The sequence below is a fragment of the Sinocyclocheilus rhinocerous genome, unplaced genomic scaffold (genome assembly GCF_001515625.1).
Source record: "Sinocyclocheilus rhinocerous isolate Xijiao unplaced genomic scaffold, SAMN03320098_v1.1 scaffold2810, whole genome shotgun sequence".
NCBI lineage: Eukaryota > Metazoa > Chordata > Actinopteri > Cypriniformes > Cyprinidae > Sinocyclocheilus > Sinocyclocheilus rhinocerous.
The window spans coordinates 222,896-244,597 of record NW_015626406.1 but is presented as its reverse complement, the minus strand read 5'-3'; the positions used below and the strand labels follow the sequence as shown (position 1 = coordinate 244,597).

The window sequence follows — 21,702 nt, the reverse complement described above, 5'->3', positions numbered from 1 at the left end:
ACGATTGAAACAACTGAATTTTAACGACTTTACACACAGAATACTGGATCATCACATAGCATTAAAAATGGCATAGCACTTTTAAAAAATGGCATACTTTAAAAACATGAAGCTCACATTTGAACACAAATTATATTTAAACAATTGAACAACAATATGGACAACAATATAGATTTATATAAATATATTGAACCGGTTCATTGAAACGAAAAGTGTACTGAACCGATTCTGTAATGAATTAGAGAATCGCTGAACAACCCTTCAGTCACGTTCACTCTCAGTTTTAGGGGGCGTGTGTTTAACTAGTACAGGAAGGGATCACGTTCGTACAGCTATCCGACGGACAACGAGAAATAATATTTTTTAACTTCAGACAAACTGGGTGTGAAAATAATATAGTGATCCAAATCCACTGTTGATCATTGAGAAGACAAAACAGTGGCTGCATGAATAAGCCAACTAAGTTAGTCCTACAGACATTGTCCGACGGAGCAAAGCCCACAACGGGACATTAGGACATTGTCATCTGACAAAGGATGACTGAAGCCCTCGTGAAAGACTGTAAGCAAACACAGATCTAATCTAAATGTCCTCCATGCATGCATAGAAGGATTAAAGCAGCTCAAGGACATGTTTGAGAATTTCAGAGAGAGACTGCAAACGGTGCAGCAGGACTTCACATCAGGGTATGTATTTACCGCCTGGCTGCTTTCATACTCTCCGGGGTCTTAATAAGATGTTGAGGTAGCAAAATTATGTGGCCTTTCGAACCTGTACAGGTATTACACAATATTGACACAACTTGTGCTTTGGCTTCCTCACGAGAGTGTCCACTATTCAGCGGAGAGCCGAGAAGTGGATGCTAGCTAATTAGCCTGCTAATCATTTCACTTACAGCAAAGTGTGTAGTTTGTTTTTGTCTTAGATATTCACAAAACAAATAAAAATAATGGGTATAAAATAAAGTGTATTTAATAATGTATTTTTATGGGATGAGGGACACATTCGAGATGTTCAGTGTTGTCAAGTTAGCCGCATGCTAACAACTGCAATCTGGAATTGTACTAATAACTTCCAGCTGACCGTCATGTGATGGGCGAGACAGTATTTCTGCGTTTTATGACACTTTTCTCATATAAAACATTTTTCTTTTTAACACGGTGTCAACGTAAATGTTTCCAAATGACAGTGGGTGCATTAATAAATGGGTGCAGTAATAAACCGAACAAACTTAAACATATTTAAGTAATCGAACACAAATACAATATAGTACTTTTGTACTTTGGCGTATTATTTAGATATTTACTGTCTCATATTTTAACACTTTTCAGAATCAAGACCCTAAGTGACAAATCCAAGGAGTCGAAAGTGAAGAAGAAACAAAGGTAAGCTATAGCAAGTTTAAAACCTCTCAGTGTATATACTGTATAGTATAATATAATAAAATAAATCAAGTTTATTACAGCTTTAATGTCATGTTTTATTTTTTTCTGAGCAAAAAATTAAATTATGACAATCATACATTTTTATCATGATTTACAGAAGACACCCACTAAAATGTCATGCAATATCTAATAACCTTTTCAGGCATATTTAGAGCAGGAGCTATTAAATTACATTAAAAGACTCTATAAGGATCACAGTACAGTCCCCAAAACGAATTAATTGTAACTTTAAATCTTTATGAATCTTTTCCATGAGCCTTCAAACCACAAAGTTCTACCAATTTGTCAGCAAGACGTTTTAATTAATTAAAATACAATCAAATTTAGTCTGATCACATTTTCTTTTATATAGTTTAATAAGTACAGGTCAGAATAAGTATGTTGTTTCATTTTAACATAAATATATATGTTACCCTGAAATATTTGACACTTTCGTTACATTTAATATGCTTTCTATGTATAAAATGCAAACACCAAAATTCTATGTCTCATCTTTTACATTTTTGTATGTTTTTAATATTATATTTAATATTTATTTTATGTATGTATGTATTTTATTATGTATATTTTCTCCCAGAAGAGATGAATACTTTCCACAATATTCCGCTGGAGTCGAGTTGCTCAGTCGGTAAGTTACTTTACTTTTTTTTATTTATTTTTTTTATGTCAGTGCAGTGGAATCCGTTTAAAGAGTCAAGGGAATATTTTCATAAATACCTGAAGTTGATAAATGTATTCATGACCATGTTTTGAAATGTATGGCCATTGTCTTCACCAGATATGAAGACACTTGGGTGGCTCTTCATAAACGGGCTAAAGAGTGTGCTAAGGCCGGGGAAGTAAGTTCACACATCCAACTCTGTACAGTTGAGGGATTGTGGTGCTGTAACTATGGTAACTAAACTCAACTCTGCTTGTCTCTGTCTGTCAGACGGTGGACGGGGAAGTCGTGATGCTGTCTGCACACTGGGAGAAGAGACGAGGAGCAGTGCTGGAGCTGCAGGAACAGCTGCAGCAGATCCCTGCTTTCCTCTCGGACCTGGAGACTGTCACCTCACGTATCGGTGAGACTTTCACAAACAGTCATCACGCGATAAGAATCTTAATCAATGACAAATCTGAGATATTCATCCAGGCCTACCGTTAGAGAAGGAGGTTATTAATATTACCTTAGTTTTAAACAGCTCATTTGGATTCACGGACAAATCTTCCCTTCTGCCATAGTTCTCAAAGCTCATTTGTACTTTCATGTATTGAATCTTTATCCCCAGCTGACACAATCTCTCTTGTCTTGCCAAATTTGAATATAATATGACATGAGCTGCTGTGTAAGGAAGGATTATCAGTGAATAATGACCTAAATTTCCACATGTTCCTCATGCAAATCTACGATCAGTTCAGAAAACTTGAAGTAAAGTTATATAAACTATTTTTTATATTTATCTATCTTATCTGGCCTTAAATTGAGCTTTTACTGTGACAGTAGAGAAATCAGATCACCTTGACTGCCTTTGCAAAGCATTTGTCTGCGCACAAAGCTTCACACTCTGTGTGTAACTGCGATACAGGGCGGTAATGAGAGTGATTCCTGTGGAGCTCCATCTGCTGATGTCAGTCGCTGTTGTTCATGCTGTAACATTGCACCTATTGGCTTCAGGCATTAATCTTCAGACTTGGTTCCCTTACAGAATGTATTGTGTAGCCGGAGACTAAACAATAGCCAGATAAAGTCTAGTGGTTGCTCTGATCGTTCATTTGTTATAAGCTCTTTTTGCTGTGTTTTCTTTTGTAGAGTTTTGGACAAAAGAAGTTTTCTGTGTAATACTGTATGTAGGCTACCTGTAGTTAGTCAAACTGTGATGCATTTTTCTGGACTCTTTCATGAATAGAAGATTCAAAAGAACAGCATTTATTGGAAATAGAAATCATTTGAAACATTGTAAATGTCTTTGCCGTCACTTTTAATCAATTTAATGGTTAATAAAACAGTACTGTACTTTATATGCATGAAGTAATCAAGTGTTAATACCTCCTCTTCCACCTTCTTTCCAATCAAAGCAGATATGACATATTACATTCCGTCAGAGGTTTCAGAGCTCGAATTCAGAAAGAACTGTAAATTCTAATGGATTTATATCCATGGCACTTTTTAGTGTTGCCACTTGGTGGTGTTATGTAGCTGTATGAAGTCCTGCCTCTGTGCAAACTCACACTGACACCAAACAATTTGCCTTTGTCAATTATCATTCACTATTTAGTCTGAAATGTAATGAGTATTACTGACTATACAGACGAAATGTACTTTTCTTAATGGAAATGACAAAATGTCACCATACCTTGCATCCTAAATCAGAACTGTAGAACTCAGTAGCTAGTAGTAATGGTATATGGTTCCAGTTTGATAGGATGGACACATTCATAGGGGCTTTGACATTTTTTATACTGTACATATTATTTTCTTTAGCATAAACCTTATTACTTTTTCATGCTTTTGCACAGCTCATCTTGAGGCTGACTTTGAGGAGATGGAGAGTCGTCTGCTGTATCTCGAGGATTTGTCTGCTCAATGTGAGCATCAGCGCTTCAAGCACTTTCAGATACTGCAGCTGGAAAACTATAAGAAGAAAAAAAGGTAAAAACAGTGTTGATTTGCTCTTAAATAAAGCCCCAGACAGTTTGATGTGTCCTTTATGTCTATTAAATCACAATAACTGCAGAACACGAAGGAACCGTCTATCAAGGGTTTGCCCCTTTAACTTAATAAAAGAACAGAACATAGCGTGTCCTTTTGGCAATATTTTGCACACTGGCAATATTGAGGACATATTAGAGCATCCGTATTGAATAAGAGTCTGTGGAAAAAGCAATATGACACCTGCTGTTTAGATTGTTCATCATTACAATGCAACTGCCCACAGTGTGTTTTGAAGATTTGCACAGAAGCAGTGAATAACCACACGCAGGTATACGTTTTATTGAAAACACCCAAATATCCTTGTACTCTATTAAAACCTCAAACAAAATATAGGCTAAAGGAAAGCATGTATGTGTATTGTGTAATCTTACAGGAATCTGTGGTTCTTTTGATGCTGCGTGCTCTTACTGTTTCAGCCTGCAGCTAAATCATACATCTCTGGCTTTGCCCAGTGAGTTGGAAAGCAGCTGGGCTCAGTTCTCAGTGGCCTTCTGCTTCTGCGTGTGGGTATTCATTACTACAAACACACAGATGCAAAAGTTGTCAGCGCCAGTGAAATGCTGCAGCCTCTTTATCTCAGGAATCTGGGTCTGTTTTAAATGGGGCGGACTTAATGTGACATCTGGTGAGATCGTGTGCTGTGTAGTTGGCTATATATGTATACATTAATGTAACCCCCCTTTATTTGTTTTCTAGGAAAGAGCTTGAGTCTTTCAAAGGTAAGAAATATAATTTTTTAAATCCCAAAAAGCATAACCTGCCAACCTCCAGAGCTAATACTAATATGTAGATAATATGTGTTCACAAATCGTTATAACATTTGTTTCTTTTATTTATAATTCTAAAATTTATTTATAATTTTTTTAAAATACATTTTTAAAAAATTGAAAATTAAAATAAATTCATAGTTTTTTCCAACAAGGATGCATTAAATTGATCAAAAGTGACTACAACTTTAACATTGTTACAAACAAATTTCAAATTATATTCTTTTTAACTTTATATTCATCAAAGAATAAATATAAAGAAACGGATCATGGATTCCACAAAGCAAAAAAAAAAAAAAATGGCAGCACGGTTCTTGATAACATTGCTAATAATAAAATTAAATATTTAAGCACCAAATTAGTATATTAGAGTGATTTCTGTAGGATCATGTGACACTGAGAACTGGAGTAATGTCTGCTGAATATTCAGAAATATATTTCTGTGTTTGCATCACAGAAATACACTTAAAAAAAAAAATAAAAAAAAAATAAATATATATATATATATAGGCCTGGACGATATGGCCAAAATTGATATCACGATATATTTCAGCACATCCGCACTCTTCTCAAGGAGAAATACAAAATGTCCACGTCGGGAATTCTGGACAGCAGCATGAGAGATTCTTGTAGGTTTCCAGGCACTCTTTTTTTGTAAGGTTAATTTGGTGTGCCAATGTATCACATTTTTGGCGGTATGTCAAGAGATCTGAATTGGTGCTTTGCAGTCATTGTTTGTCATCTTTGGGTTTGGCAGGCTTTAGTAATGGAATTTCAGCACAGATTAGGATGCCTACAGTTGCTTTTGTGTCTGTATGCCTTTTCAGTACCTGCCACCATAATGCAAGCCTATGCAGTGCATAGAATTAAACTTTTATAAAAGACTTTATGGAAACGTCAAATCTAGAAATGTTGCTCTAAATCTGTGCAAAAGACCTTCTGGTCATGGATAGCAAGTTGTTGTAGTTATTAACTTTAAGTTGGGGTTATTTCTGCTGTGCTGTGTGTGGAGAGCATCACTGCAATGTGATGTTTTAAAGAGCCACAGTGCTGTTCGCTTAACTTGTATGCCTCCATGCTTCAATTTTGACTTGTAAATTGGGGTTTAGATCTGCAACCTCTAGGTGGCTCAAGCAGTACAATCTCATAAAGTTATCTCAGAGATTCAGCATTCATTAGAGAGTATTGGCATCATTAGCTGTAATGAGAAATATTTTATTACGTTATATTACAATGGAATGAGTGCTTAACATACAAATTACATGAAATCAGTCCCATTGTTGGGACAAGATGCAATTTTTTTAATGTGTATGTGACAGAATTGTTTAAAATTGTTATAATGCAATTATATTATATTATTATAGTTAATAGTAAAGATTGTGCCTTTATCATTTCTTCTGTCATTAGTCATTAACACCATATAGCATGTATGCTTATTTGTTATTTTCTCATATTTTCTCACTTGAATCATTTGAGCAGTTTAACTCATTGAATGTTATCTAACTAGATAATGTTATCACAACAACATAACTAGGTATGAATTGATATGAATTTTAATATAATTTAAAGGAGCATTTGGTATTTGTCTGTGAACGTGTTTTTTGCTTGACATCTCGAGGTGGTTGTGGTGGGGACTGGTCTAGAAGACACTGCTAAAAATGCAGAGCTGCTGTGCAAACTTGTGGCTATAATGCACACACATATTTTAACCTTTAAGAATACCTTTAAGATGATTTCATCCCCACAGTATTTTCAAATGTTGTAGCTTCTGATTTTTGGGAGTGGGGGAATGTTTCTTACTATGTGCTTCTGACACAAAGAACCTTTTGGTTTAAGAAATACAGTAAGAAAAGGATCTACTCATACAAACCAGCGTCTATTTATAGCTCTGCAGTTGGACAGATGACTGATACTGAACCATCCATGTGTTAAATGATCTGTCGGTCCAGAAGACAGTGTTTGCACATTCTTCTCTCTGCTTTCTCTTCCTGTTGCTGGATTCTGGGGTTCTGTTCTGTGTGTGGAGGAAGGTCAGCTCATTAGAATGAGTCATTAGCCTGTCTGGCCTTAGGGCTGAACCTGCATTACCATCCGCTTCCAGATGCTCCACTGATTAGCTGCAAGATGCCTCATCTTTGATCAGCATGCTAATATTTGTTTCATGCTCCATTTTCCTAATAGAAGATTGATGGAGATTTTATGACAATTGTCATCAGTGAAATTTCGCAGTGAGTAGATTATGAAACTGTGTTGTTGAAGTCTCAGCTGTGGTTTTCTGTGCATTGACCCTCTCAAACGTTCTTAACCTGTTTTCTTCTTTCCTGAGGAACGTGTGTGGAGGATGTGACGAGTGTGATCAGAGCGCCTGGGGCTCATCCCGTGCCGTCATCTATCATTAGCTGTCACACACACGCAATGGAAAATGTGACGAAAGGCACAGCTTATCCCCGCAGATTTAGTTCTTTCATGCCATATCCATGATTTAGTTCTTGTGGACATGGAATCATTCAAGGAGGAGGAAGCTATTCATTAGCATTCCCATTCATCTCAATGTCACTTGCTCAGATCGCGTAGGAGCTCATGGCTGCCCCTTTTTTTTTTTTTTTTTTGAGCCAATCACCTGGAGCTCAAATGCATTAAGTAGAAAAAAGTAGCTATATTCATGGAGTATTAAGAACAGTCCCAGTCCTTTCATTAGCAGCTATCCTGATCTGTGATGTCAAGGGCATAATAAATCCATTTCATGCATGTAGAGCCCTTCAAATAAGTTGAACTTGAGTAATCTACTATAATTATGAAACAATTAAAGTGTAATTAGAAATAAACAACCGGGCGAGTTTGGTATAATTTGGATTTTGCTCAGCAAAATCTGCATTCATTTGATTAGAAATACAGTAAAAACATTAATATTGTGAAGAAACTGTTTTCTATTTTCTGTTAAGAAAAATGTATTCTTATTATCAGTGTTGCTTAATCTTTTTGTTGAAACTGTATAACACTACCATTAAAAAAGAAACATTGATAATAACAATTATTTGTAATTGAGTACCAATAATAACTGAGCACCAAATCAGCATACCAGAATTAATTTTAAGTAATTGCTCCTTTGCATCACAGAAATAAATTACATTTTAAAATCTTTAAAGTAGAAAACAGTTAGCTTAATTGCAGCCTTGGTGAGCATAAGAAGTTACTGGCTTCAAAAAAAATCTTACTGACCCAAACTTTTGAATGAAAGAGTTAGGAATATTTCCTTGCATACAACATACATTTTTGCCTAAAATCTTAATATTGACTGAGAAAAAGAGTTATGCTATTGTCATTAACATCAAGCCAATATTCATATTAAAGGGGTCATATGATGCGAAGTTAAGAAATGTTTAACTTTATGCAAATGAACAGCGAATTTCGCAAGCGACAACCAATAGGAGTGGCGCTCACAAGTCACCGATTCGAGTGCAGGCAAAACAGGACAGATTTCCGGAGCGATTTCACTGTTTTATATGATTTGACTGTAACCATATACATGGATATAAAAAAATGATGCTACCTTAAACCGCATAAACACATTGCATTACACCAAATACACAACATACTGTTCTTTTTAGCAACGTCATATGACCCCTTTAACATTAAATTAGCATAAAACCAAAACAAATAGATTTTTTTTACTCCTAAAACCAGGTAGTGTTATTACTGTGAAGAGACTGAATAATGATCCTGCTGTGAAATATCGATTTGACAAGCGTTAGGGGTTGAAGCAGGTTATTACCGTAGATGGCATCAGAGGAGTGTGCCAACCAAATATCATTGCTAAACTAGTGTCTTGATAATACAAGCATAAATAATCAGTTCATTTTAAATCTGTTTGCATCAACTTAATTTACATGATTTAGCCCATTTTTGCAAGGCTAATATTGTGCTAAAATGGGCAACAATGGTTTCTTAGTGAGCATGCTTACATTCAGCCCAGCACTTTTATTTAACACTGTTCAACCAGCATCTGTTTAAAAAGAACGTGTGACAGGACTGTGGTTAAGACCACATCCTAATAACAGAGGCTCATTTCATCGCTTTGTCAGTGGACTTCTTTTCCTCACACAACACACAGGAGGATTATGATGGCAATGCCTGCCCATACAGTATTTGATGGTGCTGTGTGCATGCTTGCATGTATTAAAAGTTTCTTTCTCCAGAATGCAGGGTGATTGGTGTGACCATGTCTTGAAATGTTTTGTGTTTCATTCTAGAAAGTTGCATCTAGGATGCGTCACCATAAGCTTTGGCAGGATGTTTGTACCATATCTTTTTACGTGTACATCACACCCATAAACACCACAGTGACATTCATATAGCACAGGCAAACTTCCTGCTTTTCAGAGAACAGCATGCACTTCCTGTGAAAGATAAAGATTTTAACTGCATCTTGTATCACTTACGCTCTTGTGCCGCTCACACAAAAGAAGCGTTGCGTTCTCTGCCACTACTAGAAAAGCTTCACATTCTGTGGTAAGCTAGCATGCTGGAAAGACACTTGTGTAGGATCTTGTTCTTTGATGTGCCATAGAAAGCATGTTTGACAATGTATGCCATGTTATCTTGAAGTTCAGATGTCAGAGGTTTGGTTTAGATATTTGCAAAGTGTCTGGGGAAATGCATATCAGGCAGATATTGGAGCTAGTATTGTGTTGATATTGGAACATTTGTGTGTGGTGTTGGGCAGTTTAATTCCAGAGATCTCACAGAATATTCTGTCTTTTAAATGTGTTTTTAGAACGCAACGGGTTAAAAAAACATGTTTATATTCTTGAAACACTGGGGTTTCAAGAGTTCAACATTTCAGTGCTATTATAATTATAAAACAAAAATGATGTAAGAACACTACGGTTCAAAAGTGATTGATCAAAGATTTTTACATTGTTAGAAATAAATATTTCAAATAAATGTTCTTTTGAACTTTCTGTTCATCAAAGAATCTTGAAATATCAGTTTCTAAAAAAAATATTAAACAGCACAACCAATTTCAAATACGATAATATAAGAAATGTTTCTTGAGCATGAAATTAAAAGGATTTCTGAAGGATCGTGACACTGAAGACTTGAGTAATGGCTGATAAAAATTCAGCTTCACGGAAATAAATTACATTTTAAACTGTATTAAAATAGAAAACAATTATTTTTAAATTGTAATAATATTTCACAATATTACAGTTTTACTAAAGCTTCATCAAATAAATGCAACCTTGGTGAGCGGTGAGAAATTAAAATGATCATTTTTATTAATTATAATTTAATTGTTAATTTAAATACTATTTAATTGCTATAAGCAAATGTTGCATGTTTCTGCATCAATTCTCTGAGGGTTAATCCACTTCGCTTTTCCAGTTCATTTTGTGCTTCCATCCCCCATCTCTCTCTCTCTTTCTCTCTGTCATTTTGTAACCTACTTGGTGTTTTATGTCTCTCTTTAGTGGAGCTCGATACAGAACATGGCCAGAAAGTGCTGGAGATGGAGCATGCGCAGCAGGTCAAGCTAAAGGAGCGGCAGAAGTACTTTGAAGAGGCATTTCAGCAAGACATGGAGCAGTACCTCTCCACAGGATACCTCCAGATCACCGACAGGAGAGGTCAGTTACTTATTTTCGAAGGACCACTTCTGCACATACTTGTTCAAATGTCTGAAATTGATTCGTAACAACCCTTAACAACCCTTTTTCTTTCCATCTTTACTCTCCTTGTGTAGTGTCTTATGTGTTTAATGGCAAACACATATGACAGTAAACAGTGTTTTAGAATTCAAAATGCGATTGTTCTGCTTTTCTTAGTAAACTTCAGAAAATAACAGCAAAATAGTTTGAATCACAGCCACTCTATATGATGTGCTGCTCAAGGCTGTGTCCTTCCCTTCATGAATATTTAAACATACTGTTACTATGTTAAATGGGAGGTTAAAGCGCTTGTGCAAGGATGTTGATGCTAAACTGATGGTCTTCTCTTTCCTCTCTGCTGCCTTAATGCTGCGCTGATGTGTGAGGTACTCTATGCTTTCCCCTGCATCCCTCATTCTTCAGGACATCTACTTTGTCCTAGGCTCCTCCGTTCATGTGTCAATCTATTCACCGTATTGCTCGTGTATTCCTGAATTAAACCTGCTGTTCTGTATGTTTTGAAGTGAACGGTTGGTTTGGTGTTAGAGTTCACAAAATGAAAGTTTATTTCTTTCTCTGGGGCAGATCCAATAGGCAGTATGTCCTCAATGGAGGTGAATGTTGACCTCCTGGAACAAATGGATCTCACGGATGTGTCCGATCATGAGGCTCTCGATGTCTTCCTCAGCTCCGTAGGGGAAGAGAGCAGCACTCAGTCTCCTGACACAGGTTGGGCTTTGCTTTTAATGAAACTTGATTTCATGTTTGCTTGCTTTTTTTTTTCATGTTTATTATAGAACAAACACAAAAATAACTAATGTGCAAAAATCAGAATCAGTTTTATTGGCAAAGTGTGCTCACAGACAAGGAATTTGTTGTGGCACTGGAAATCCCAGGACCTCACTGAAATCCAAGATAAAAAACAGTTTACACAATTATATGTACAAGTTGTTATTTACTAGTGGTCGACCGATATTGTTGTTTTTTTTTGACAGCCGATGCCGATATCTTGGAAAGCAGGGTGGCCGATATAAAGCCGATATAATTGTATTTATTTTCATTAATATTTAAGAAATTTGAAATCATTTGAAAATGTATTAAAAAATAAATTTCTAAAATAAACATACTTTAGATGACAAAGTATTTTTCACAAATAAATATTATAATGTTTGCTTTTGTATCACTAATAATATAAAAGCAATCGTTATAATACTTCTTGTATACATTTTAGTTCCTTTGTTTAACAGTTAATTATTAGACAGACTTCTATCTGTATTAGACAGAACTGTTAACGACAAAGGTGAACAAGAGGGAGAATGTGCTCTCAGCGCCGTCAAAATAAAAGTCCCGCCTTGAACGCATTGGCCAAACAAAAAAACTTATCGGCCGATGCCAATATTTGAAAAATGCCAAATATCCACTATTATTTACATGGGAAAAAATAGGACAGTGGTGGTGCAGAGATATGTTGCTTGTGCAAGTATATAAATAGAAAATGTAACAAAAAAATTAGGTGGCATAATAAGCGTATATAGAACATATTGCACTCAGTAGAATTGATGTACTATGGAGTCTTTATTGGGGAGTGTTTAGTGTTCCAAAAACTTGCAGAACAAAACCTGAATTTGTTTTAATGTGTTTGGATTTGTTCACACTAGCACAATCAAATCCACTGTCACAATCAGATTTTAGGACGTACCTGACTCAAACCACATTTGGAAATGTGTTTTAAAACAGGACTTTATGCAGATCCATCTCGGTTTGAGCTGTCTGATCAGAATTCAAGAGTTTCCTCCCCTCTCAGGATTAGAATACACTAATATTAAAGTTCTATACTAGTTTGTCCAAATAAATTAAATATTAAACACTAAAACCAAAATCAGTTGTTGTAGCACATTATAATGTTATGAAAAATGGATATTCATTTCTACTTATTCCAGCACTAATAAAATTGATCAAAAGTGACAGGAAAGACATTTATAATGTTTCAAAAATTATCAGATTGTAATACAAGAAATTGTATTACAGTTTCCACAAAAATATTAAGCAGCGCAATAAATGTTTCTTGAGCACCAAATCTGAATGATTAATGAAGTGATATAGTACTGATTTTTTACTCCATCCTAAACTAGTTTTATCATTCCACTAAATACTGCAGATACTCAGAAAATGTGAATGGAAAGTGTGCAGATTTGTGTCTGAACGAGTCGAATGACTGTGAACACATTAGACTCCTACCATGTCTCTCATAGCATTCAAGTATTCAAGGTTGCGACTGCACTTCAGGACTAGTTAATATTCTGAAATAGATGGCGTGACACATTTGAACCTTGTTCTATCTGTTCTGCAGGTGGTCTGGCTCTGGAGCCTGGCTCGTCCCCCTCAGAGATCAGCCTGAAGGTGCCCTCACAGACAGAGCTACGGCACACCATCTCCTCCGTCTCCTCCTCCTGCACCGACACCATCAGCGGCGTGACCGAGGGTCCGGATGAAGAGGATGCCAGCGAGGAGAGCTGCAGCGGAGACTCTCCACTGGTCCAGTCAGATGAGGAGGAGGTACATGCTGACACAGCCCTCATGGGCCTCCCAGAAACAGAGCCGCTCAAAAGCTCAGACGACAGTGACACACAGGCCCCCTAGTGGCCACGGATGGCAAACGCACTCGTTTAAGCTGGTTTCTAGATGAAAACCTGTTTTACATCAAGGCCCAGACAGAAGGAGTGCTGAAAACCAGCCAGATGTTTCTTCATGGCTTAATGCGACACTTTGAGATGAAGATTTTGGAGCCTTATAGAACGCTGTTTGTGCTCAGCCTAGAGAGCACCTCTTTCTGACTCTTAGCACTGTGATTTTTGTTTTATTCTTTCCCAATACAAAAAATCAACTCAATGTATGACACAATTCTTCGTATTACCTATTGCATCAGAATTATATAATAATAAACATTTTATAGTGTTCCCGCTAATATCCCTGATGTATGTTGCATGAATTTGTAATGCGGAGCTCATTTTTGCATATGACATGATTGAGCCGATTGAAAGACTCTGAAATAAAATAAATATACCTTGAAATAAGAGGGGCCTCAAAGACAGTCTCAATGTAGAACTGATATTTCATATCATAGTGATCTAAGGCAAATATCTTCCACCGAGTCTCTGATATAAAACTAGCTGGGAACATTTGGATCATCTGTGGTTACAGAATTTACAGGCTCCCCGTACAGTAAGCTGTTGCTCTCAAACCCTGTTACTTCTGGGGGAAAATAGTTATCACGGTAACTGCAGTGAAATGAAGGCAGCGAGAATGAGGGTTTAAAAGGAAGAGTAATGGGTCTTGATAAGAAATGACTTCAAGTTGCTCTCATGCTCACTGAGGCTACATTTTTTGATCTACAATGCAGTATAACTGTTATGTTGTGATAAATTATTACAATTAAACATAAAAATGTTGATTTGGTGCTCAAGAAACATTTCTTAGTATTGAAGACCATTGTGCTACATTTTGTGGAAACCATGAAACATTGATTTTTTTAATAAATGGAAAGTTCAAAAGTACAGAATTTTTGTAACACTGTAGAATTACTGTCACTTTCATCAAATGAATGCATGCTTGCTGAATAAAAGTATTAAGTGCTTTAAATACTGAAATCAAAATCATAATTTTAAATATTAAAAATATATGCAACACTCTAACAATAAGGTTTCATTTGCTAGCATTATTATTTTTTTGGGGGGGGGGGTTTGTCCTGTTAATGTTAATATATACTAAATATTAAAATCAACAGCCGGTAATATTAATGTACCTGCGCTAACATGAATTAACAATGAACAGTTGTATTATTTTAGATCTGTTATCAACACATACCGGCTTTTTAATTGTACATGCTCATTTCCCGTTTTTACATTTAGATTACATTTGCCATCACCTAACGTTCAAAGTTAATCTTTAAAAACACCATTAACTTAACACTGTTAAATGTAATCTTTTGAATAGACATTTTTCATACTGTACATTATGTTGTGATGCCGAAATTAATTTCTAGCATTTAAAATTATTAATTTTATTTTGTTTTTAAATTTGTAGTTTTATATATTGTTTAACACAAAATAATATAGAATTATAATTTTGCCATTTTACCAGTTATTGTCCGTAACATCAAAGTACTCTGCATCTCCACAAAACAAAACAAAAACATGAGGCCAGTACATTTTTGGAAGGATTGACAAGTGATTTATTAAAACAAACAAAAAAATATACAAACCTGAAAAAAAAAAAAAAAAAAAAACAAAAAAAAAAAAAAAAAAAAAAAAAAAAGATCTCCACTGGACTGGAGGACTGAGTAACAGTGCATATAAATAAACAGTACAATGATCAGGAGTATTACTGTATAAAATAGGGTGAAAGGATAACAAAAGAAAAAAAAACATTTTAAGGCCATAGAAAAGTATACAACCACATTTTGGAAACACTGTTCAGTTTATTTAAACCTTAAATACAAGTCAGTCATTTGGAAAGGGGCGACTACCATGTTTGATTACAGGACTTTGATACAGTCAGTGCAATGGGTAGCTAGGCATACACAATACTTTACTTTTGGGTAAAAGACTTTTCCTTTTGAATAAAAAAAGTAAAGCTAAAAAACTAAGGATCACCACTATGACATACTTCTCAGTGATTTAAGCAGCACTTATTTTTTTTGTATGTTTTTTGTAGCAACCCTGTTAACATCTAATTTATATCAATGAAGAAACCAATGTAGAAGTAAGGCTTTTTCTTCATCTCGACCTTCTCATCCAAACCCCTAGAGACCCGAACTCAAAGGCTCAATTTAACATTTACTGGCATAGAAACATATTTGGGGCTTTTTTGGATAGATATTAGTATTTCGCAATAATATTTCTATGAAAATTTAAAGGATATTTAAAGATTTCATTCTTAACGGCAAAACAGGTGAAGCATTTTCAAGAAACACTGGTAACCAATTACAAATATAAAGTCAGGGGGCAAAAGTTTGTGGGATAAAAGGGAAACTGCATTTACAATTGACGTAGTAACTTTAAAAACAAGTACAAACTGCCCTCAGCATCAAACTTGTTATTTGTACTTCAAAGATTTTTATTAAAAGGCCTCAGAATGTGCTTTTAAAAGAGGGGGGTTCCTTGAGATCTTCAGGTGGGAATTCCCAAAGGAAATCTCTTATCGGTGGCATCAGAAACGTTTGCAGGCTCCTTCAAGTGTCAAATCTATGTAAAAGTGTCAAGCCCACAATTATTATAATTTTTTTTGTAGCTGGAGAATCTAAATGCCAGCGACTACGATACATGTAGCGTTTGAAGTGTGGGCATGTTGGTTCTTGTTCCTGACAGCTTTAAGATGTAATAAACGTGAGCCCAAGAGACAACCAGGCCGTAAGGGTGATGGAGAAAAGTGTCACTACAGCACCAGTTAAACACAAATGATAGGAATCGTATAGGATATATTTATATCTATGTATACGCATATCTATACTCGATTTAATGCTAAAACAACCCGAAAATACTCATCTAAAAACCAATCTCAATACTAGTGCAAAAGGTTTCGTGCTTGTTGGATGAGACCCAATAGCCTTATGTCAGGTGCCCCAAACAATTGTGTATTCGCCCCCTTATATTTGACGTGAAATGCGATGTAACATTTAACCTCCGTACATTCAATATATTGGACTAACCAGCCAGTAACTACACGGATCTGTAATACAAAAGTGCAATATAACAGCTTGTTGTATTGATATATTATACACTAGGTACAAAGAGTATTGAAGAGTGTTTGTACACAAGTATTAGGAACACCTGATATAAAAGGAGACCCGGAGGAATGTCGCTGACGGTCTGGTTAGGAGCGGCCGGTGTTCTTTGAGGCGGCGCTGGAGAGGGGGATCAGGGCGGAGCTCTTGTTTCTGGGGCTTCGTTTTGCTGGTGTCTTGCTGGTGCCCACGGCTTTCTGCTTCACTCCACTCTTCTCCAGTGCTCTGCCACACACTCGATTCACCAGACCGCTGATCTGCTCCTGTGCAAAATAGGGTGAGATGCTGGAGGTTACATATTTACACTGAGAAGTTTATTTTGAAGTGGAATACCATATTATATTCACAATGTGATTTCTACAACAAAATGCTGCAATTAATACGATATCGCACAATACAATCAGGGCCGGATTAACAATAGGGCTAGGTGGGGCTGAAGCCCCAGGGCCCGAGCAACGAGGGGGCCCGTGATTGGCTGTGGAGTAGATTGACTGAAGCGCCAATCGCCAAAGCCCCACCACACCCCCACTTATTAGCGCTATTATTTAGTGGAGCTTTGCCGTAAATTCCATGTATTACCATTAGATATTGAAATGTCACGTTTGAATTTGGTTTACCAATCAAATGCATTTATTCTGTATTTGACTTTTGAACGAACTGTACGATCGCTGCACCTGATGTCCGCATTCACCTCCACTCTTCACTTCGTTCTGGCATAATCTGGAAATGGTCACGCAAAGAACAATCTTCGATAAGTAAAAATGTCAGCTATTCTAAAAAAAATGTGAGAGAGGGGCTCAAAAAAAAAAGAAAAACGTAAAAGACAAACAGCAGATAAAACAGTCAGTAAAATCGCTAGCTATCAGGTTATTTTACTAAAGATGATGATGGAGTAGAAGCTGTGAAACAGCAAGTGGACCGGGCACATGGAGCAGATAAAAACAGCGCCATCGTCCACACAGATTTTAGGTTAGTCTGATTATTAACTTGATGGATGTATTTGGCTTTTTGTGTTTGAAGGGTTGGGAAATAACCCGGTAGAAAAAATGTCAATCGTTCTTTTTCACGCCTTGTGCTTAAACGTTCAAATACACATAGTTATGTGTTAAAATGCCAGTCTTTGCGAGTATCCTCGTCAACACCGTCAGTTGTGTCTTACATGAACGTTAATAGTTAAAGATAAAGCATGTGTAGTAGTAGGCTATATGAGATCCTGGCATTTCTAGTAATTACAGTAGTTACGACGTCACATGAATGCAACATTACCTTTAAATAATGTGCTATACTGTTTTGTTTGTTTGTTTTCTTTTTGTTTTTGTTTGCTTTGATTCATAGTGAAATATCATTACAGAGATAGTTCATCCAAAAATTATAATTCAGTCCTCATTTACTCACCCTCAAGTTGTTCTAAACCTGTATGAATTTCTTTGTTCTCCTCAACAAAACAGAAGATATTTTGAAGAATGTTTATAACCAGAAAGTTTCTGGTCCCCATTGACTCCAATAGTGTTTCTTTCTTTTTTTTTCACAGTGAAGACTATTCAGTCTATTTGTACATTTACTTTATACAATATAATATTTCTTATTCATTTTTTAAAGTTTTTCAAGTAGGTTGATTTCGTATGTATCTTTGTGCTATTATAATTTGTGATTGTTTACTTGTTCAGCAAGCTTGGTTTTACTTGAGCTAGTATTTTTTTTTGTGAGGGGTGTACTCACTTCTGTGAGATACTGTGTATATATATATATATATCATTATTGTGATGGGGGGCCCTGCAGTAAGTCATAGCCCCAGGGCCCAGTGAGGTCTTAATGCGGCCCTGAATACAATGTGCTCAACGCTCGATTTGACCTTCCAATGTGACTAAAGGATCGGTTAGAAAATAGATTTTTAACATTGTTATTCATTATAATTCGGAGTGCCAAAAACACACGCACGCACACACACACAGTTGTACATTTTTATTTTCTATCCTTTTCTTGCCACTTGCTGAATTTAACATGTAATAATGTAACAATGATCATTTTAAACTAGGAATCCAATAATATTAAAATTCTGACCGATTTTCAAATTCAATACTATTTTGATTAATCAAATAAAAATGAAAACACTACAAACTAAAATCATTTTAAACGCTACAAATTGATTTATACATCACAACATTCTAATGTTCTGTATGAAAAGGACATTCCTTTGTTGACCGCAAAGTAGTCAAAATATAAAAATCAAGGAAATGAGCAAGTACACTATCATTCAAAATAGTCTCCATTTAGTTCAATTTTTCTCCTTTTTTGAAAGAAATTAATACTTTTATTCAGCGAGGATGCATCAAATTGAGCAAAAGTGACATTAAAGACATTGTAACAAAAGATTTGTATTTCAAATAAAAGCTGTTCTTTTTATTTTTTATTTTATAAGAAATGCTACTTGAGCATCAAATCGACATATTCGAATGATGTGTGAAGGCTCATGTGACACTGAAGTAATGGCTGCTGAAAATTCAGCTTTGCCATCACAGGAAAAATTCAAATAGAAAATGTCTATTTTAGATTGCATTTATTGCATCAAATAAATGCAGCCTTGATGAGCATAAGAGACTTCTTTCAAAAACATTAAAAAATCTTACTGACTCCAAACTTTTTAATGGTAGTGTATAATGAAACAAAATGATTTACAATAACTGACTTTAGTTTTAATTTGATTTTAGTTTCTGATTTTGTTTTAGACAAAAAAAACACAACAGTTTAATGCATTTAATGCTACTCCCAGCTTTTATACACACTTGCCGTAGACAGTAAAGTACCTCAGTGTAACGAAACATCATCTTGAGGCCACGGGGGGACCTGCGCTTCTGGATGTATCGTAGAGCACATTCCAGACAGAAAACCACATTGTCACTCTCGTGAACAACCTGTTGAAGATGAGACAGGGATAGTACAGTACAGTATATATGCTAATATGACATATTATAGCATAGCTAGACCAATTAGCCTAGGGAATTTCTTCATAATTTAAGACAGACCCCTCTGAATAAGGTAAAGTGATCTGTAATATTGTAAATGTACCATGGAGAGGTAACACAGATGCTGACACACTTGGCAGCGCCTGTCAGCCGTGTCTTCTGTAAATCTGGAGCGCTGCTGCTTCTTCTTGTCTGCTTGAGACTCGCAGTGTGTGCCGTAGCGCGCAGACAGACGGAGCCCGGCCTCGAACAGATCCCTGCGCTGGCTAATCTCTGCATCCCTGAAAAAGTATGGAACAGGACTTTTACCCATGTGTGTGTTCATCTGTGTTGGAAAAATGAACCTTTTCTGAGTTTCTGGCTATTGAAGGTCATTAAAGGAGTCAAAGCAAGCCTCAGGATGTGTTTCGGACAGACCTGAGATCTTTGATGAGACTGGAGACTGCATTCATGAGCTGCTTGTTGTCCCGCTCACATGTAGTGATCTGGTAGAGCAGTTTCTCTGTGGAGAATGGCTCCTCGATACGACGCCGTTTAAGGTCCTGCAAAGCAAACACGACACACAAGTGTGAAAGCACCATACTCCCACAGAAAATAGACCAAACCTCACTCCATAAATACAGCTCTATTTGAGCTGAACCAAGCCTAGCTCCGTCCGTCCACGCAGCGAGTCTCTCACCTTAGCTGCCTCGTAGCCAAGCTTCATCCACTGAGGGTTGGCGAAGTGCACTGTCTCTGAGACACTGTAGCCACAACACACCTTAGACACAAAGGTCCCTGGGAAACATACCATGAACTGACCACTCTGTTGCACAGTCCGGTACACTTTAACCCCCTTTCGACGGAGCACCTCTGGAGAAATCTGTCATGAGGATGAAGAGATAAAAGTCAAAAGAAAAGTAACGCCACATCAAACCACATTCTCCTTTTCATTGCAGAAAGACAGTACATTTAAAGGGACAGTCACCAAAAATTGACAATTTTGCTGTTTGTTTTCTGTGGAACAAAAAAGAAGATATTATGAAAAATGTCTCAGTGTTTCAATCCATTTCTCGTGGCCACGAGTTTAATGCGTAAACAAAGCTGAGTGACCATAGTGACCTGAGATTATCAGAGATGGTTTTATTAATATTTTATTTTGAATTAAGAAATTATACATTATTAAATTATTATATTAACCATAGGCCTTGGCTACTAGACTGTATTGCGCACGATGTAGACAGCATTAGACAGCAGTAGTTTATCATGAATAAATGTTACATAAAGTACATAAAATAAAATAACACACACACAGGCATAAATACAATCATGAAGTCAAAACTTTATTGGCATTATTGTCAGGTGTTTACAGTATTGCAAAATATATGGTAGACATAATATCACGTTCCCGCGAGTTAATATGTTGTGCCCACGACAAAATTAAGTGAACCGAACATGTCCCCTCCCGGTCACCGTAAGAAAGAAAGTGAAACAACAACATGAGGGGAGTAAATTATGACAAAATTTTTATTTTTAGGTGAGCTGTCCCTTTAAGAAGTCAATGTTTCTCTCTCACCATAATGTTCCTCTCTAGCATCTCCAGCCCTGGAGTGCCGTTAGCCTGTAGCAGTGTGTGTACTACTTTGTCAAGTTTGGATTTCTCTTCAGCTGGAATACAGTACCTGAGGATGAGAGAGACACATTTATTAGGGAACATGCCATTTGGGTTCAATTTAAGCCCAACTCTTTAAAATCTTACCAAATGCAGTCAGCACCAGTGTGTAGGTAATCGATATACGGAAGGCTGTTCTGGTCCCGACACCAGCATGAGGTAGAAAAGACCATGCCTATATTCAGCCAGGGGATGGTCACTCCTTCATGCAAACACAAACAGATGTACTGAACACTTACTGCTGCACAGATTCAACAGCTTCGCAGGCAGATTAAATACACACATCATTCTAAATGATCTAGTATGGGAATATAATTGAACTCTCAATTATCAAGATGTTTTATTGTATGCATGAAAGTTTTTCAGTTTTCGGAAAACATTACCTGGCACAGCACCAAGATGACGTAAGATGGATCCTGAGTTATTGGGAAGGAGGGTAAGATTCCATCCATGCCTTGGGAACAAGACAAGCCAATTAGAGTTTGCAGAGTCTGTCAATATTTTATGCGCATTTTGTTTATCTTCTACAGGTAACACTTTACAATAAGGTTGTATATACTGTTAAAGCACTATCATTGGTATTATAACAGAATTTATAAATATCTATAATAAGGTTAATTTACACATATACCTTTTACGAGGGTTTTGCAATATATCAGCCAATATTGGATTTTTAATCGTGCCTGCTCATTTCCTATGTTTTTCAACTAAGATTTTAAAGTTCATATTTAAAAACACTTCTTTCTTATGA

General features: G+C 36.3%; 2 protein-coding genes across 4 annotated transcripts in view; one reads left to right on the top strand and one right to left on the bottom strand.

Moving 5' to 3' along the window:
* Positions 1–268: 268 nt before the first annotated feature.
* On the top strand, positions 269–13,943 carry LOC107714847 (dysbindin-A-like). 3 transcript variants are annotated; one of them, XM_016520838.1, is made up of 10 exons: positions 269–686; positions 1,332–1,385; positions 2,026–2,073; positions 2,224–2,284; positions 2,377–2,509; positions 3,945–4,077; positions 4,837–4,859; positions 10,379–10,534; positions 11,141–11,284; positions 12,906–13,943. In XM_016520838.1, the coding sequence occupies exons 1-10, from the start codon at positions 631–633 to the stop codon at positions 13,193–13,195; spliced, it is 1,098 nt and encodes a 365-aa protein (XP_016376324.1). In that variant the 5' UTR covers positions 269–630; the 3' UTR covers positions 13,196–13,943. The 3 variants fall into 3 exon arrangements, with proteins under 3 accessions (XP_016376324.1, XP_016376332.1, XP_016376315.1); XM_016520846.1 differs by having other exon boundaries at positions 2,023–2,073; positions 11,150–11,284; XM_016520829.1 differs by having other exon boundaries at positions 2,023–2,073; positions 12,906–13,942.
* A 1,945-nt stretch (positions 13,944–15,888) lies between these two features.
* Positions 15,889–21,702, bottom strand: part of jarid2a (jumonji and AT-rich interaction domain containing 2a) — a 42,327-nt gene continuing 36,513 nt past the window's right edge. Inside the window, exons 11-18 of the mRNA XM_016520796.1 lie at positions 21,335–21,405; positions 21,039–21,153; positions 20,856–20,961; positions 19,980–20,162; positions 19,718–19,842; positions 19,404–19,581; positions 19,142–19,249; positions 15,889–16,600 (exon numbers count right to left, since the gene is read on the bottom strand). Of these exons, the coding sequence (XP_016376282.1) occupies positions 16,427–16,600; positions 19,142–19,249; positions 19,404–19,581; positions 19,718–19,842; positions 19,980–20,162; positions 20,856–20,961; positions 21,039–21,153; positions 21,335–21,405 (1,060 nt within the window). The 3' untranslated portion in view covers positions 15,889–16,426. The remainder of the gene's footprint in view (positions 16,601–19,141; positions 19,250–19,403; positions 19,582–19,717; positions 19,843–19,979; positions 20,163–20,855; positions 20,962–21,038; positions 21,154–21,334; positions 21,406–21,702) is intronic.

Coding starts and splice junctions, on each gene's coding strand:
- LOC107714847 (XM_016520829.1), top strand. CDS start 631: ATGTTTGAGAATTTCAGAGAGAGACTGCAAACGGTGCAGCAGGACTTC. Junction 10,535..11,140: donor CCAGATCACCGACAGGAGAG/GTCAGTTACTTA, acceptor TCTCTGGGGCAG/ATCCAATAGGCAGTATGTCC. Junction 11,285..12,905: donor CACTCAGTCTCCTGACACAG/GTTGGGCTTTGC, acceptor TCTGTTCTGCAG/GTGGTCTGGCTCTGGAGCCT.